Source organism: Poecilia mexicana, unplaced genomic scaffold (assembly GCF_051168715.1).
Source record: "Poecilia mexicana isolate PSO_F unplaced genomic scaffold, ASM5116871v1 scaffold_5, whole genome shotgun sequence".
Taxonomy (NCBI): Eukaryota; Metazoa; Chordata; class Actinopteri; order Cyprinodontiformes; family Poeciliidae; genus Poecilia; species Poecilia mexicana.
The window spans coordinates 24,967,051-24,985,479 of NW_028263374.1; the positions used below are offsets into that span (position 1 = coordinate 24,967,051).

General features: G+C 39.3%; 2 protein-coding genes across 2 annotated transcripts; one reads left to right on the plus strand and one right to left on the minus strand.

Annotated features, from left to right (window-relative positions):
- Positions 1-107: 107 nt before the first annotated feature.
- ora1 (olfactory receptor class A related 1) lies at positions 108-12,482 on the minus strand. The gene is made up of 3 exons (XM_088005788.1): positions 12,121-12,482; positions 1,643-1,683; positions 108-1,559 (listed from the first exon to the last, which is right to left on the minus strand). The coding sequence occupies exon 3, from the start codon at positions 1,546-1,548 to the stop codon at positions 607-609; it is 942 nt and encodes a 313-aa protein (XP_087861914.1). The 5' UTR covers positions 1,549-1,559; positions 1,643-1,683; positions 12,121-12,482; the 3' UTR covers positions 108-606.
- On the plus strand, positions 11,969-13,039 carry ora2 (olfactory receptor class A related 2). Its single transcript, XM_088005787.1, has one exon. The coding sequence runs from the start codon at positions 12,032-12,034 to the stop codon at positions 13,037-13,039; it is 1,008 nt and encodes a 335-aa protein (XP_087861913.1). The 5' UTR covers positions 11,969-12,031.
- Positions 13,040-18,429: the final 5,390 nt, after the last annotated feature.

Consider the following 18,429-nt stretch of genomic DNA (forward strand, 5'->3'; position numbering starts at 1 on the left):
AAACAAAAAAACAAAAAACCGTACTGATATAGAAGGTATGTTGAATATTTCATTAATACATTTAATGTAACATATTAGCAGGACAATATACCATATTTTACGTTTTTGTTGTTTTTGTAGGAATAATAAATCTGCTGATATTTCAATTAAGAAACTAACGATGATTGTGGTTCACAAAAAACGTGCGAAGCAAATTTTAAGTATGGATTACTACTACAACTATTAATTACTACTACTTTTACTATTCTAAATTAAGACATAATTGCTTGTGGTAACCAAAAATTTAAAAGCCAAAGACAATGTGCAGCAAATCCGTGGGGGGAGAGATTATTTTAATTATTAGAACTTCATAATTAACAAGTTGGTCCACACTACTGCGCGCAACGTAGTAATTTTACATTTAAAATTACAATCTCATCTTGATTTTGTTGTTGTAAAAATGCTGTATTCTTCTACTCAAACTAACCTAATCCATTACAGTATTTTAGAAATCTGAAGGGCCAGTGAAGTACTAAATTATCTTGGTAAAAATGCTCAAAGATAAACAGGTTTTACAGGTTTGCTGCAATGCATCCTAGATGGCAGGCCGTCAAGACAGAGACAGAGTCATTTCTCATTCGACTCTTGAGTGTCCACTAACGGTTGGTCTTGCTCTGCTGCACACACAATCTTCCTCTTGACCTTCTTGTTGGATGAAATGATAAAGAAGGGGCTGAGGGAGGCATAGCAGGAGGAGAAGAACACCCTCATGTCAGCCACTACTGGTGAAACCTTTGATACCGTCAACATGTAGATCCAGATCACATTATCAATGCCAAAGAACACAATGTAGAGAACCACCAGGGTCACCACAGTTTTAGCCGCTCTAGTTTCTGCCCTGCTGCCATGAGAGCGACGGATCCCTTTCACCTGTTCGCTGTGGCGGTGCAGGAGCAGGAGGATGTACCCGCTGGAGCCCAACATCAGGGCTACAAATGCAAAATCCCTCCCAGAGACGGCTACTCCGTTAATAACATAGGACATATTGTCTCTGAAGTCCACATGACAGAAGCCGAGGTTGAGGGTGAATGCAGGGATGGTGCCGTTACGTGGAGCCATGGAGAAAAACGGAGCTGCAATGCAAATGGCCATATTAAGGAGCCACAATGCTGCAAAGGTCGGAAGGACCAGAGAGGGAAGCACAGGTTTCAGCTTGGACAATCTGGGCCCTGCAGGGGCTATTGTCATGGCTTGAAATACGCTGAGCATGCAGGTGATGCACACAGACAAGGCCCGTCCAATGCGATAGGCGTAGATCACCACCTTACAACCAGGGTCATTCAGAAGATCCTTCAACCCAAACACAGTCATGGTCTGTGGCACACAACGAGTCAGCAGTAGCATCAGGTTGGCGAAGGCAAGGTGGCAAAGGATCATGTCCACAGGAAGGAGCTTTGGTTCAGTACAGATTATGCTGGCGTATGCCAGAAGCACAACAACGTTCCCCAATATGCCCAGGCCTGTTTGCAAGAGGAAGGAGACCCCTTTGATGGTCACACAGAGATCCATACCACCAAGACCTGCATGAGACAAGGTTTAAACAGTAGGCATGACAAAAACATCTGATGCAAACCACATAAATGTTAGATCATGTGAAACAAACCTCAGTAATCCAAACCTGATAGACCTTACTCTAGCTTGAAGCTGTGGATAAAAAGCAAAAGTATTTTAGTAAACAGGCTGCCAAATAGCCTGTGAGAGACAATTTATAATCCTCAAGGTCCCTCAAGACTGCTGGTCACGATTCAGCTCACAGTTTGGCAAATTAACGCAATAAGCTAACTTTGACTCACTTGTCTCAGAGGAATAGAGTCACAAAAGAAACACTTGACTTATAATACAATAATGGCTAGTATAAACTGGGAAGCTTACAGAGTGATTTATCCAGATCTCCCTGTTATTATAATTTATTAATGAACACATTTCTGAACACAGGAGGATATTGTTAAAACTATCTTATGTGTCAGGAATAAAATAAATGATTTATTTTTAGTGGTAGCCATCAAATAAGTTGAAGCGTTGGTATTTTATCTCACCCTCAGTATGAAAAATAAGGGTAGTACTTACAATTATTCAGTTACATTTATTCGAGCAACTTATTTGAAAAAGTGGTACTTTTCAGTGTAGATTTAACCTACTCATACTTTATACTTTTACTTGAGTGTTTTATTAGTGAATATTATTGTTATAATACTCATAAATTCCTGGTTAAAATTTCTGGATACTCAACTCAGAATGAGTAATTTTTCTGAATAATGAACAAGTATATTTTAACCAAAAATACATGAGACGGATACAAACCTATAGTTTATGTTAAAGGGAGACACACTTGTTTTAATATAAGCTTTGCTGTTTTAATGTTATTTTCCGTTTGCTGAGCCTGTTAAGACATTTGGAGATTAATTAGATACACTATACGCCATATATTGTTAATGGATGCACTTACACTACTGAAAGCATTAGCTTCCTCGGTTTCATAGGGAGAAATTGATTTGGAAACATGTTTTTTCTGCCTTAATATTTATTTTGTAATTATGTCATTTATTTAACTTTTTTCTTTTAGTTTCTTTAAGTTACCAGAATTTGCACATATCTTCATGTAGTTATTTTTCCTATCTGATGGCATTATTGTAAAATATTAAATCAGGTGTTATGATCAGGTACTCCGTACTTAAGGAGCATTTTTACCAAATAGCTACTTTTTTTACTTTTACTTGAGTAAAAATATATTGAATATATTGAGTGCTAGTCATCATGAATACAACATTTAGGGTATGAACGTCATGAACTTTCTGACATTACATTGAACAAAATCATCTTGTAGTGGACACAATAAATCAAAAACAATAAGTAAATAGTTATAAATAGTATATATAGAAATGTGTGTTTTAATAAAGAATTCCTTTATAAATAAATACATTTTCAGCAATAAAATTATGTGTAAAATACTTGAATCACTTTAAGATTAATCTTTGCTAAAATAATTGTTCGTCTTTTATTATAACAACTTAGCTGTGCTGTTTTATGTAACCATATGACCAATTCAAATGTTTTTCATGCCTCCAATTTTGTTTTGTTCCTGCAAAAATTGCTTTTCACTTTCTACAAAACCAGAGAGAGAAAGAAAACACAGTTAACCAACAGGGGAACAAAGCAGTGTGTAGTTTTTGTTTACAACCATTAGTTTTTACGAAAGAACATATGGTGCTTTGTTGTGTGCTCTTTTCTGACTTCATGTCTAGAGAGCATATTAAAGAGACACAGAGGAGCAGGACAATTAACTGCAGGTATGTAACAATGCCTGTTTGCAGTAATTAGGGGCAGAAGCAAATATGGTCAGTATTAATTTAAAATGCAAGCCTCCACAGTTTGAAATGCACCTAAGGGTTTCTTTCAGTGTAAGTGGAGAATAGCATATGAGCTGCATGTTTTCCTCTAACTGCACAGAGTTCAGGGTCCATCAGCTGGAACAGTCGCTTTGAATGCTAACTGTTTTTTAGGATGGTTGTTTTTCTCACAGGAGTCTTCCATGGAATAAATCATCATTAGAGAAAGTCTCTTCCTTAGCGTTCTTTTTCGCATGTTTACATGTTCAGTGAGTTAATTAAAAAGGCATGTTGAAGCTTGTTCTCCTCAGGGGAATTCAACACGTCCTGTTTACTCCTATGTGACTTCAATAACATCGAGGCCCTTTCCTCCTGGCAAGTAATTTTTCTCTAATTGCCATCATAATTACTATATCAGAAAACATTTAATAATAATTAAATCTATTACAATGTAAATTAGTGCGATTCAGTCGTCTTCAAATATGTTAAATTTCACAAACATAAAAAAATCTAAATAGATTTCTTTATTTTGCCAAAAAAGATAATTATTAGAAAAACCAATGTGACAGTTCAACCCACTAAAAGCTATTCTGAACACCAAAGAGGTGAGCAGTTAATCCAAAAATAGTATTCATGGAATAGTAACACAACTTCAACATATTCCTACTCAAGTAAGGCTGTAACAAGGGTGTTATAATAAAGCTACTCTAGTCCTGAGTAAGTGATCGATCATCTGATTTGATACTTTACCATCAGACAGACAAAAAATATAGTTATATATCAGTTCTAGTATTTTGATGACCAGTGTTAAAAGATGTTTACAAATAACACAAGTACAAAATAACAACTTAAGTAAAAGAAACACTACTCCATCAATTTTTGAATATTAAAATTGAAACCAATTCTTTGTCTTAGAATAGGGTGAAGTGCTTCCAGTGTCTCATGGTGTTTACCATATTATTATGACCTCTAAAAGGCAATAAAACTACTGGTAAAATATCCCCTCCTCCCCATCTACTCATTACTCAAGTGTTTGTAATGAGCTCATGTAACGACTTACTACCCACTTCTGCCAACAAATACTTCTTGTATGAAGTAAAAACATGTTAGGTGAAAAATAAACACCTTTTGCAATCAACCGCATGCCATTTGTCCATATACTGCATACAAGCTAAAAACTACTGAAAAACAGAAGCTTAGCAGTGTTTCTTCTTAGTATAATGGCTGAAGAAGTAAGTAAAATCCCATTTACAAAAATAAAGTAATATGTCTATAATTTGAAATCTAAAATTCTTTAAAAAAATTTTACCAAAAGTGAGACGTTAGTTTTTCCTTAAATTAACCGATAGATTAAACAATAACTAAAACCACATCACCCGCAGTTCTTTTTTTACTTGTGCCACTTTATGTCAGGATATAAATTTAAAGGGGGAAGTTGTTACGTCCACCAAGGGCACAACATATCTGAGGACACGAGACAACAGATGAGGGTTCAACCAAAATGTTTTTATTTATAAATTCTCTTAACTTTGATTTTCTCGGGTCAGCATCTTCTGATTTCCTGAGGAGAAAATGAAGTTCGAGCCCTCAAATCCCGTGTCCCAAAAAATAAAGAAACAAAACCCCAAAAGTAGTAACAGAAAGTTGGACCTGGTGAGCCGGTCAAACAGAACAAAACGGTACAGCAGGGGGCCAACCCTATACAGGGCCGTCGAAGCCCCTACTAGTACCGGACTAGAAACAAAAGAACCTAATGCAAAAGAAAAATCGAAAACAGGACAACCGGTCCCACCAGGCCAAACACACAACGGAAAAAACAAACAAAAGGTACCACATGGCAGGCTGGAAGCCTCAGCTGCGGCCCACAGCGGCTGGTCTAGCGTGCGGAAAGGCGGAGCCCAGGCGGGAATGGAGGGGAGGCTCCCTACATGCTGAAAGCCAGCCTATTTATAGGCGGACCAACAGCCCCACAAATTAACGTAATTAAATATCCAAAAAGAAATTATCCAAACTCCAAAATATATTTACGAAACTCATTTAATCAAGGTCTATTAAAAAACAACAAAAAAAAAGTAGACAAAAATCATAATGTGCCCGAAGCACATAACACCCCCACCCAAAGACTCTGAATGGGGATTGAAGTAAAAAAAAAACTCAACCCATTCAGAAAAAAAACAGGACTAAAGTCGGGAGAGTGCATCGGCCACCACGTTGTCTTTACCACGAATATGCTGGATAGAGATGTTAAATGCTTGGAGTCGCAGAGACCAATTCATCAAACGGCGGTTTTTATTACGCATGCGATCCAGAAAAACTAACGGATTATGGTCCGTAAAAACAACCACAAATCCGCTAGAACCTCCAACATACACCTCAAAATGTTCTAATGCCAGAACCAACGCTAATGCCTCCTTTTCAATGGTGGAATACCATCTCTGATACTTGTCAAGTTTCTTTGAAAAATAAGAAACCGGATGTTCCACCCCATCAGTACCATCCTGAAGAAGGACAGCTCCGACGCCAGAGTCACATGCGTCAACCGCCAACTTAAATGGTACATCAAAACGAGGGGCAGACAACACGGGAGCATTAACTAGCAAACGTTTAGTTTGCTCAAAAGCAGATTGACACTGATCAGACCATATAAAAGCTACTTTAGGGCTAAGTAGGTCTGTTAAAGGAGCAGCCACAGAGGAAAAGTTTTTACAAAACCCCCTGTAGTAACCAACCATCGCTAGATAGCGGCGTAGCTCAGTACGAGTGGTGGGTACTGGAACAGACAAAATGGTCTCTACTTTAGCCTCAACGGGGCGCACTTGACCTCCCCCCACCCTTTTTCCAAGATAGGTCACTGTCGCTTGGCTGAATTGGCATTTAGAGAGATTAACTGTCAAATTAGCCTCACTCAGACGCGCAAACACAGTCCTTAAGTGATCAACGTGCTCAGTCCATGTAAAAGAACAAATCACCAAGTCATCCAAATAAGCCTCACAGAATGATAAACCTGACAAAACAACATTCATTAGCCGTTGAAACGTCGCTGGGGCGTTGCGCATCCCAAAAGCCATCACGGTGTATTGAAGGAAATCATCGGGTGTGACAAAAGCGGAAATTTCCTGGGCTCGTGCCGTTAAGGGTACCTGCCAGTATCCCTTCAGCAAATCCAGCTTTGTCACAAACTGGGCAGCCCCCACACGGTCCACACAATCCTCCATACGAGGGAGTGGATAACAATCCGGCCTAGTCACCCCATTCACCTTCCTGAAGTCCGTACAGAAACGGTCCTCTCCATTGGCTTTAATAGTCAGGAGGCATGGCGAACTCCACGCACTACTGCTGGCAACAGCAAGTCCATGTTTCACCATGTACTCCACCTGCGTCTTCAAACGGCGCCGCTTGTCTGGATTCACTCTGTAAGGATGTTGTTTAATAGGCTTGGAATCACCAACATCAATATCATGGCTGAGCACACGAGTCTGAGTGGGAATATCTGCAAACAGTGACCTATAAGACTGGATCAAACAAATTACATCAGCCTGCTTGGAAACATCAAGGTGAGACAACAAGAGAGGCAAGTTTTCCAACCCCTCTGAATTTGGAACCCTCCCTTCAGTAACAGCCGGGGAGAAAACGTCACCTTCAGGTTCAGCACTGGACAGCTCCTCCCGTGCGTCCGCACCTGCCCCAACGCATGCGTCATCTCGTTCACTGGAAACACAACTGACAGATTTATTCAAAGTGGGCGCACGCTCGATATACGGCTTCAACATGTTAACATGACATAAGCGTGAAGTCCGCCTCCGATCAGGAGTAGAGATCAGATAATCGCGATCTCCAACCTTTCTGGTGATCGTATAAGGTCCACTGTAGCGTGCTTGTAAGCTGGAACCAGGAACCGGAAGTAAAGCCAACACTTTTTCCCCAGGCTGAAAAACTCTCAAAGTTGCTTTTCTGTCAAACAAAGACTTCATTTTAGCCTGTGCAGCTTTAAGATGTTCTTTAGCTATCTCGCACGCACGGCTCAGCTTCAGTCGAAAATTACTGACGTAGTCCAATAAATTTTGGTCAGATTTTTCGCACAACCACTTTTCTTTCAATAGCTTTAAAGGACCGCGAACAGTGTGAGCAAAAACCAAGTCCGACGGGCTAAACCCGAGAGACTCCTGAACCACCTCCCGAATAGCAAACAGTTGTAAATGTACCCCTTCATCCCAGTCTTTGTCAAACTCCAAACAGTAGGTGCGAAGCATTGTTTTCAAGGTTTGATGGAAACGCTCGAGTGCGCCCTGACTTTCCGGGTGATACGCGCTAGAGTGACAGTGCTTTATGTCAAGTTGATGTAAAACTTGCGCAAATACTTTAGACATAAAGTTAGACCCCTGGTCAGTCTGCACAACCCGAGGTAAACCAAACACTGAAAAAAACTTCGTTAATGCTTTTACCACTACAGGGGTAGATATTTTACGCACCGGAAAAACCTCCGGAAAACGAGTAGAAGTGCACATAACTGTTACCAGGAACTTATTTCCTGCTTTGGTTCGAGGTAACGGACCCACACAGTCAACTAATACTCTTTCAAATGGTTCAGCGATAGCTGGAATGGGATACAAAGGAGCAGGAGGAATCGTCTGATTTGGCTTTCCAGATACTTGACAGAAATGACACGAATTACAGTAGCGCACGACATCACTCTTTAAACCCGGCCAAAAGAAATGACGCAAAATGCGATCATAGGTTTTTCTTATGCCGAGGTGACCTGCTAAGGGATTATCATGTGCTAACCGCAAAATTTCTGAACGATATGGAGACGGAACCACAATCTGCTTCACCACACTCCACTCTTCAGCAGGAGATACATTTAACGGCGTCCATTTACGCATCAGAAGCCCATCATCTAAAAAATAGCCAGTAGAAATGGAGTCAGACTTATCAGTTAATGCATCGTTAAACAGCAGCGCTAAACTTTTATCAGTTTTTTGGAGCTCGATCAACCGCTGTCTAGAGAATGACAGTGTATTTGTATCAGACATATCACCCACAGTTTTATTTAATGGAACATGGTCGGATTCAGTATTGAACAAAAAGCTTTCACTCAAGTCAAACTCATCTTTATTTTCCTCTTGCTGACGTTTACGTGCTGCCCGCGTAACTGCGCACGACGTGAACACATCTGGGTAGGTACGAGCAAGCTCATCTGGACAGTCGCGCAGCACCGGAACAGGTGTAACGTCTGGAGTAACCAACACTCGACCCCCAGCCAAGTCGTTGCCCATGATCATGGAGACGCCTGCTATTGGGAAACTAGGACGCACCCCAACCACAGCGTCACCAGACCACAGCTCAGACTGGATCACGACTTTGTGCAGCGGAACACCGATGTCTTGCATGCCAAAACCACGAACTGGCACAACAGAACCAATCGCAGTATCACTATTTAATGGCAAGATCCCCTCCAAAATAAAAGATTGAGAGGCAGCGGTGTCTCGCAATATTTTTACAGGGATCTTTTCACCAGTCAGAGACACGGAAATAAACCCATCCATAACGAAAGGCTTAAAATCAGCATGCTCGCAAGGCTTTGTTGTTGAAAGTGACTGAGTAACGCGATTTACAGTTTTAATTAGAGCGACCGGCTTAACGTTCTTTTTCAGTAAAACCGGGCAATTGGCCACAATGTGTCCCCTCTTTTTACAATAAAAACACGTTACATTAGTTTTTAAATCCAACCTGTTATCCGATTTGCTTTCAATGCCACCGAGCGCAGCAGGTATATCTGATTCAAGTGAAACAGTTTTGGCACACTCCTTCCCGTTACTTTCAGATTTGTCAAATTTATTAAAGACATGTGAGCGCTCAAAATTACCTTTGTGCGTCAGCATGTACTCATCAACGAGCACTGCAGCTTTTGACACATCCGACACTTTATTTTCATTCAAGTAGGTGGTAACTTTTTCTGGCAAGCTGTTTTTAAAGTCTTCCATTAAAATGAGCTGCTTAAGTTGTGCAAAGTCAGCAACATTTTTAGCAGAGCACCAACGATCAAAGAGAATTTCTTTATCCCTAACAAAATCCACATACGTTTGATTGTAGTGTTTTTTTAATTTACGAAATTTTTGACGATAAGCTTCAGGTACTAGTTCATACGCCCTCAAAATAGCACTTTTAACTTTCTCAAAATCAAGGCTATCAGCCACAGAAAGAGACGCATACGCCTCTTGCGCTTTGCCACTTAATGCACACTGCAACAACAAAGTCCACACATTTTTAGGCCATTTAAGTGTGAGTGCCACTCTTTCAAACAATGTAAAATATTTATCAACATCCCGCTCATTAAATGGAGGAACCAAACGAACATTTTTACTAACATCAAAATCATTCGATTTGGGTTGCGAAGACCCAGCACCAAGCTCAAGTTCTTTCAAACGCAGTTCGGCTTGTATCTCCATTCTTCGTTGTTCAAGATGCAGCTCCTTCTCTCTCAAAGCAAGCCGTCCTAATTCAACTTCAAGTTCCTTCAAACGAACCGGGTCATCTGGCAACGAAGCTTTCGATAGCGATCCAACAGGACTTTTTGGTAAAACTGTAGCAGGAAAAATTCCTATCTGAACCAGTGCTTCTAACAACTCAGCTTCAACTGTTCCTCTTTTAACACGTTTATCTACTGTAACCTTGAAATGCTCGGCTATTAACAGCAACTGATCTTTTGTACATTTACCTAAAGTATCCAATGTGGGCTTTTGAACAAACTCATCCAGGTCAAATTCCATATCTACCCTTAGAATCAAGCCACACTTAATCAGGAACACTCATATACAAACAAAGCCACAAGAACACCAGACCCGAATGTCCTAATTAAACAGCGCAACGCGCGCCAGCTGCGCAAAAATGCCCACTAAACCCAACATAATCGCCAAAACATGAAACAACCTTAGGACACGACAAGTTTGTAAAGGTAAATTTTGTTTAAACGAGCCCCCATAAATATGTTACGTCCACCAAGGGCACAACATATCTGAGGACACGAGACAACAGATGAGGGTTCAACCAAAATGTTTTTATTTATAAATTCTCTTAACTTTGATTTTCTCGGGTCAGCATCTTCTGATTTCCTGAGGAGAAAATGAAGTTCGAGCCCTCAAATCCCGTGTCCCAAAAAATAAAGAAACAAAACCCCAAAAGTAGTAACAGAAAGTTGGACCTGGTGAGCCGGTCAAACAGAACAAAACGGTACAGCAGGGGGCCAACCCTATACAGGGCCGTCGAAGCCCCTACTAGTACCGGACTAGAAACAAAAGAACCTAATGCAAAAGAAAAATCGAAAACAGGACAACCGGTCCCACCAGGCCAAACACACAACGGAAAAAACAAACAAAAGGTACCACATGGCAGGCTGGAAGCCTCAGCTGCGGCCCACAGCGGCTGGTCTAGCGTGCGGAAAGGCGGAGCCCAGGCGGGAATGGAGGGGAGGCTCCCTACATGCTGAAAGCCAGCCTATTTATAGGCGGACCAACAGCCCCACAAATTAACGTAATTAAATATCCAAAAAGAAATTATCCAAACTCCAAAATATATTTACGAAACTCATTTAATCAAGGTCTATTAAAAAACAACAAAAAAAAAGTAGACAAAAATCATAATGTGCCCGAAGCACATAACAGAAGTCCAATACAAAACATTCAACAGAGGTATTTTGAGGCATTTGTAGGGAAGTCCCTTTTTATTTCTGATTTGGCCACAACCAAGAGAAATCACCTAAAGACTCATGTCCAATTCCCTGCAGAGGTAAATTATGTCACCTACCTACTTGCATTAATATGTCCATCCACAAATGTAAAGATTTATTGCCTTTGGACATATACCACAGCAATAAGTTGGATTTTAAGATATGTTCTTATTGGTAAAAACAAAACAAAACAAAACAAAAAAACTAAACAAAACAAAAACAAATGTGGGGGGCTTGATTACATTTCTGACAGTTTAGAGGATTCTGGATGTGACTTGTTTTATATCTCTCCACTGGGGGGCACTGTGGTATTGAAAGGTAACTGAGCCTTTAATGTAACCTGTAATTCATTTAAAATGATTGAAGGAATCTAAATTAATGCATTATTAAAGCAGATGGTGTTTATAAAAAAAGTATTTAGAGACTAATTGGAAAAATGAAAAATAAGACATAATAGTATGTAACAAAATAATTTCCACTTGATGAAACATAGACATTGATAAATTATCTGATCATTTTTTACACTAAAACATTGCTCTAATATGTTCTTCCTCTCGCTACCATCTTGCTGTCAGCTCTAAGTGTTTTGCACCATATAAATGAGAACAATCAGTGGCTTCTTCATGTTAATCTGGTCTGTCTAAACCCAGTGAGAGGACAGAATCAGTCATCTGAATTGATCTCAAGTAATTGGAGGCTGAGGGAAGAGAAGTCAATGGACCATGCAAAGCAGAACCAACAGCTGCTACCTGTCTCCAGGTATAAAGAAAGAAAAAGCCTACTGACTTCATGAGGGATCACTGTCTGTCAGGCACAAGTTCAGCTCCAGAGCTCTCAGCCTTCCTTACCTGCCATCAGGTGGGATTTTAACTTCCAACAAAGGTTATTTTCTGAGACCATCTTGAATAACTTTAATCATTCAACATTTTGACAATATGATTGAATGATTTTCTATCTTTATTTATTGTTTTCCCTCTCTGCAGGAATGTCATCTAATGTGGATATCCGTGGGATGCTCTTTCTGTCGCTCACCGTTGTTGGAGTTCCTGGGAACATGGCGGTCATTGTTGCCTTCCTCCTTCTTGCCCTCCAAGAGAGCTGGCTCCATGCAGCAGATGCCATCGTCCTGCATCTGTCCTGCACCAACCTGCTGGTGGTGCTCGTACGCTGTCTGATGGAGACGCTGGCCTCCTTCCACCTGGCCAATGTCTTTGGAGACGTTGGCTGCAAAGCTGTGATCTTCATCTACAGAACGTCCAGGGCCCTCTCTATCTGGCTCACCTTTCTCCTTAGTGCGTATCAATGTTTGAGTATTGCCCCTCCTGGATCAAAATGGGCGTCTGTCCGCATCTTAGTGGCCCAAAATTTACCAATTGTGTTCCTCTTCCTCTGGGTCCTCCATACTAGCACAAGTGCAGGGGCCATATTGTTCTCTGTGAGCTCCAAGAATGGCACTGCTGTGACAACAAGCGCTGTCAACTTGGAATTCTGTTATGTGAATTTCCCATCAGATATCTTCAAAGAGGTTTATGGGGCGATACAAGTGAGTAGAGATGTGGTGCCTATGGCCCTCATGACTTTAACCAGCCTTATCATTCTTGTTCTCCTCTACAAACACAGCCAGCACCTCAAGGGGCTCCGTGGCGCTGGCCATGCTGGTTCAGGGACCTGCGGTTCCAAGCAGCGGGCTGCTAAAGTCGTAGTTGTGCTCGTGACCATTTATGTTGTTCTTTATGGGGTTGATAACGGTATTTGGGTGTACACGCTCACTGTGAGGCACACGATGAGCTCCTCGCTGATCTCTGACCTGCGTGTGTTCTTCGCCTCGCTGTACGCAGCGCTGAGCCCTCTGGTTATCATCGCGTCTAACAGGAAGGTGAACAGCAGGCTGAGGTGTGTAGCACAGGAAAAGCCTTTGCTGGGAAAAACGGCTCACCTTCGTTCTATATGAGGGCAATCTGAGACGGTCGATTGCACACATGGCTGGAGGTGAAACCGAAGCTGAGATGAAACTTAGCTTTTCTGATATCTGGGTCATGTGTAGGTTATTCTGTTGAAATCACACTTTCTGACAAGAATTACTTTATCTCTGCTAGTACATTCTAGAGTTGAATTTCTTTGGAGTTTTTTTTAAGGAGTTGTTAAGCAAGTTGCAGCTCTGTAAAATAACAAAAAAGAGATCACATCAACCTTTTTTTTTTCCAATATTATGATTTCTAGATGTTTGACAACCATCATTCGATACTGATTAGATCATCACCTTACCCCAGCAGTAATCTGAAAGACTAATGGCAGGACACATAAAAACTATAATACAAAATCCAGATACTTATTTCTCAACTTTAAAACAACCATTAGAATGGTGTTGTTTAAAAAATATGAATATCTTCCCTTTGTTTTATTGGAGCCAATAGCTCAGTGACATCATTTTTATTTAAAATTTGGGAAAAAATTAATCAATGGTGTATATAATTAAACAAAAATGTTAATTTTATTCAAGCACATACCTATAAAAAATTAGAGTAGAGAATTGGAACTTTTTTCCTATAATTTTTTAAAATTTTCTGGCACTGTATTTCTGGCATTATGTGTCCTTCCATATAAAAGAAAAATAGTGACAACTACAGCTCTCCTCGTCTACCAGTGTGTTAATTTTCCTGGTTTATTTCTCATGTACCAGCAGTACAAATTATAGCCTGGTAATTCATTTCATGTTGCTGTCAAATAACTTCCAAGTCCCCATTTAGCCATGATTAAGCATTTGAATAGGATGTGGGAAATGTTCCGTGATAATCAGGCAGGTTAATTGCCACACTGAGATTTGGTTGAAAATCTGACTCCAAAAGTACATTCTTCATAGCTCAGTCATAAAATAAAATATTCATTCTCTTTTTTTTTTTTTTTTTTTTTTGAATGTGTCCTGTCTGGCAGAAAGGAGCACTGGAACAATACATTCTAAAATGTTAATTTCACATTAATGAATTATTCCTCTTATTTCTGAAAATGTCTGTCTGAATCATATGTAAACTGTACAATATTGCAAAAGATGAAGAGTCACAAAATTGCATTTTATTGTAAGGTCTGGAGAGTTCACAGTTGATGTTGCAGTGAAAGAAATTAGGAGTCATAATGTAATTGCTGCGACACAAGAGAATCAAGGACATAACAACCTCCGTCACTGACAGCCCAGAGACATAAAGTGGGGCTGCCAGCTCTCTGTTATCCTGCAGTAACTCTAAAGTGAAATCAGTGTCACACTTTTAATCTGCAGGTGAGGAGAGGGAGGAGAAACCCTTGCAGTGCTTGTGCAGAACTGTTGCATTTACCAACAAGATGACATCAGCAATGAAGATCATTTAAAGGTCACATCAGAGAGTAACATTTACTTTTAATTTAAAAGTTTCGAATGTTAAAACCCCTCATATTTGCTCTCAAAGCTCTTTCTCCAGATGAGAAATCCCATGTGTTTTACTCTTCAAACCACTGAAATCTGATTGGCACTTTAAGACAGACTCCGGTGGAATGAAGGATAGAATACATGGATAGATTCGGGGCCTTGCAGCTGGAATGCTGGATGCCGATCTGTCCTTTCAGGGCTTTCCTGTGAGGAGAAAAAATAGTCAAATCATTAAAACAAAGAACAAGGACACAAGAACAGGTTCCATCAGGGTGTATGTTCAAGTGTCTGAGTCTGCGTGTGAAGGGTGAGTCAGGTAGGCCTCTCCCCGCACAAGACAAGACCTGTTGTCACGGCTTTCTGTTTTTCTGAAGTCTTTTGAGCCTGGAGAATGCTGAAGGCAGTTTAACATGATCACACAAGCACAAATGCAACCTCCTACTAGCCTTCCATTTCTCACTGTACGTTGTCTGGTTTTTTCCATTCCATCTTGATGTTAGATGGAAAACAGAATTTGCTGCCTTCTAAGCAAAACGTCCTGCATACAGAGAAATTAAAACCTTTAGGTTTTCAGTTTTAGCAAAACTGAAAACCTACAGGTGTATCTCATTTGTGTGTAGTTATGCAAAATATACAGATACAAACCTGTGCAAAAAAGCTGTCCGTCCAGAGTGTCTTGTTACACAAAAATCTCAAAATCCCGCCAGCTGATACCCCAGGACTGCTGCTCTGCCGCGCCTGACGTGAATCTGTTTACCTGCACCAGGTACAAATCTTTTTGTCCCTCTGTCCACCAATAGCAGAGCAGAAGAAGGGTTGAACCAACCCCCTTTTTTTTTGCCTTGGAGCAAATCCACACCCTGACGCAACTGAATGTTAGCTGAGAAACAAACCCCGCAAAAAACTTTTACCAATTCATCAAAGTTGATGAAAAATGAATTTACAAGGTGCAACCAGTAGCAAAACACTGCAATAGCACCAAACAAGCAAGACGGAAAAAAAAAAATATTCGGAAATCAATGTTTTTAGAATAACAAAAAAAAAGCATAGTGATTTTTATTCTTTTATTCCTACATTAAGTTTTAATTAATTGGATTGCAAAAAAGTAAAATGTTTAAATAACAAACAGTTGAAGCTTATTCCTATTTCACTAATTAACACATCCTAAAGTACATTTGGTTTTGTGCAAATGAGAGACTTGCTATAATAAGCTCATTTTGAGTCCACTGATAACATCTCTGTTGTTTCCATTTATGGGATTTTTCTTTAGCCTTGTTGTTTACAGGATTTATTTGTCAAAAAGAAGCCTCAGACAGAAAATACTGTAGCAATTTTGTGCTGGTAGTTAAATCAACACAATGAAATGATATTTGACTGCAGAACTGATAGAAAAGTCAAGAACTACATAGTAGAACTCGCATCTGTTATTTAAATATGCAAAACGGATAAAATACCTCAAAGTAATGCGCTCTAAAGTCTGAACCAATAGCTACCAGCAAATATTTACAGTTTTGATTCCTTTTTTGGAAAAAAAAAAATAAAATACATAAGATCCAGAGTTGTCTGAGTCTTTCTCTTGCATCCACCTGGTTTAACTGATTTCCTCAGACTCAAAGTCATGTTACAACTTGCCTGGAATGTTGCACTGCATGCAAGTAAGGAGGCTGTTCTGGAGCAAAATACAAAGCCAAAAAACTATTGAAAAGAAAACGGTCATAAGATAGTTGAATCTGCACATTGAGGCATTAACTAGTTCTAACTTCAGCATTACAGTATGGGTAGGAAATAAGTCAAATTTCTATTAAATCGATGAAATATGGCCAGCTTGTAGGATTAAGCAGATGATTGATGGTGCTCTCATGGTTAAGCAATACCTACAGTAAAAGTAGCAACAGTCAGCAGACTATTAATTAAGCATAAAGGACAGTGAGAAACAACTTGCCTTGCTATTTTCAGAAATAAAATCTGTCACAGTCAATCCTAAAGTCATTAATTAAAATTTTGAACTGTAGATCTGTATCACAATTAAAAACTGTCTAAATCCTGATTTTTTTAGAACTCAAAATAGACTATGTTAGATTACAGTGAGGTATTCATATCTTGTATTGTAAGCTTCTTTTGCTGCCTCATTTTCCAGGATCATACTGTATTTAGCTTCATCCATTTCACCATCAATTCTGACTAGCGTTCCCATCTCTGCTTACGCCAGGCATCCACACAGCTTGATGCTGCCACCACCATGTTTCACCATGTTCAAAATTATGTGAAGTTTTACTTTTTCACCAACAACTGAATTTTCAGTGGGATGTTCAAAGCTTGGGATACGGTTTTATAATCTAAACCTGCTTTAAACATTTTCACAGTTTTATTTTTAATCCATCTGCTTTGTATCCATAATGACTTTAAGATGCTGTTTCTTCAATAATGTTCTTTAACAAACATTTCAGAGCTTCACAGAAGAGAAGATTAAATCACACAATCACATAATCAGTGACTTTTGGAAGCATGGAGTTGGATTTTATTTAGGGGTATCCAAATAAAGAGGTCCTAATACAAATACATGATGCGCCTTATTGATTTTTCTTTGCAAAACCATGAATTATTTTATTTCCATATCACAATTATTAACTATTTTGTGTTGTTCAAATACATATATTCTTGAAATATAAAATACTTTGAAGTTTGTGGTTATAACATGACAAAATTCAATTTTATTTAGCAAAAAAATGTCAAAAGTAAACCACTATCTACGCATGTAAAAATGATAAGGTAAACATCTTGCATTTTCAATGGAAGCAGGAAGAGTGAAGCAATAAGACTGTCAGGAAACTCTCAGCTTAGTCATACAGTAAACACAGGACATGGTGAGAGTGGAATGATGGTCACCGTCCCCCCAATCAGGGAATACATGCTCTGCTTCCCTAAAACTGCTTCTTATGAAGAAAGGAGAATAGCAAGAAAATGTTGAGTTATAAAAAAAAAAAAAAAAGAAAAACTAACACAGAGATGTTTGGAACTTCTGAAGAATAACTGAATATTTAAACTCTTTCACAAGCAATGTGGAGGGAAACATCTTGAAGTGGCGGAAATGAAAGCACAGACAAGCCCCGACTTGAACTAAAGCATCGGTGGTTGCTACGTCAATATTCTCTCAAAATGTGCACGTGATTTTTTTCCCAAGTATTTTTATTTCATCTTCACACAGGTAATCTCTTTGAGATCAAGGCAATATTTTAAAGCAAAAGAGAGGAAAAAAGTGTGTCAGACCAAAACCAAGCTTCAACCAAACATCAGTTTGAGGGGATTAATATGTTGATAAGCCAATCCTGGGTCCCTAGGGGACTTTGAGTCATGCTGAAAGCTGTGAGAAGGCATAAATCCAGATTTGAATCTATTTAAATGATTGTTTTTCAAAGGCGGGAGACAGAATGATTGCTCAGAGCACTTTTTTTTTAAAAACTGAACCTAACTCAAGGAAGGATTGTGAAACAATCACAGTTTGAAATTTTGGACATTTAGCTGAGTCATTCAGGAAATGCAGCAATATTACTTTACACAAACATAGTAAATGAGACATACAGGATTCTAATCCTTATCATCAATGCAGCATTTGTGCCTCTACAGTACATACATCAACTGCAGTGCAGTGAAAAATCATCCTACGGATGTCTTACTTCTTCTTTTTGGTACTTTACGTTTTGTATAGTCAACCGCATTACAAGACAAAAAACAAAAGCAGTTTTAAAATTATGATTTTTTTTAGTTAAGGGAAAGTTAAGCCAACCTTTGTAAAGAAATAGTTTGAGCTAAACATGATTGATCACATCTTTTGAAAATCTGAGCCTACTTTCACTACCCACATGAAGACCTGATTTCTGCTAGAATCAATAAATCACAAATAATCTGCCTGACAACATGAAGTATAAGCTGCAAGATCTCAAAAA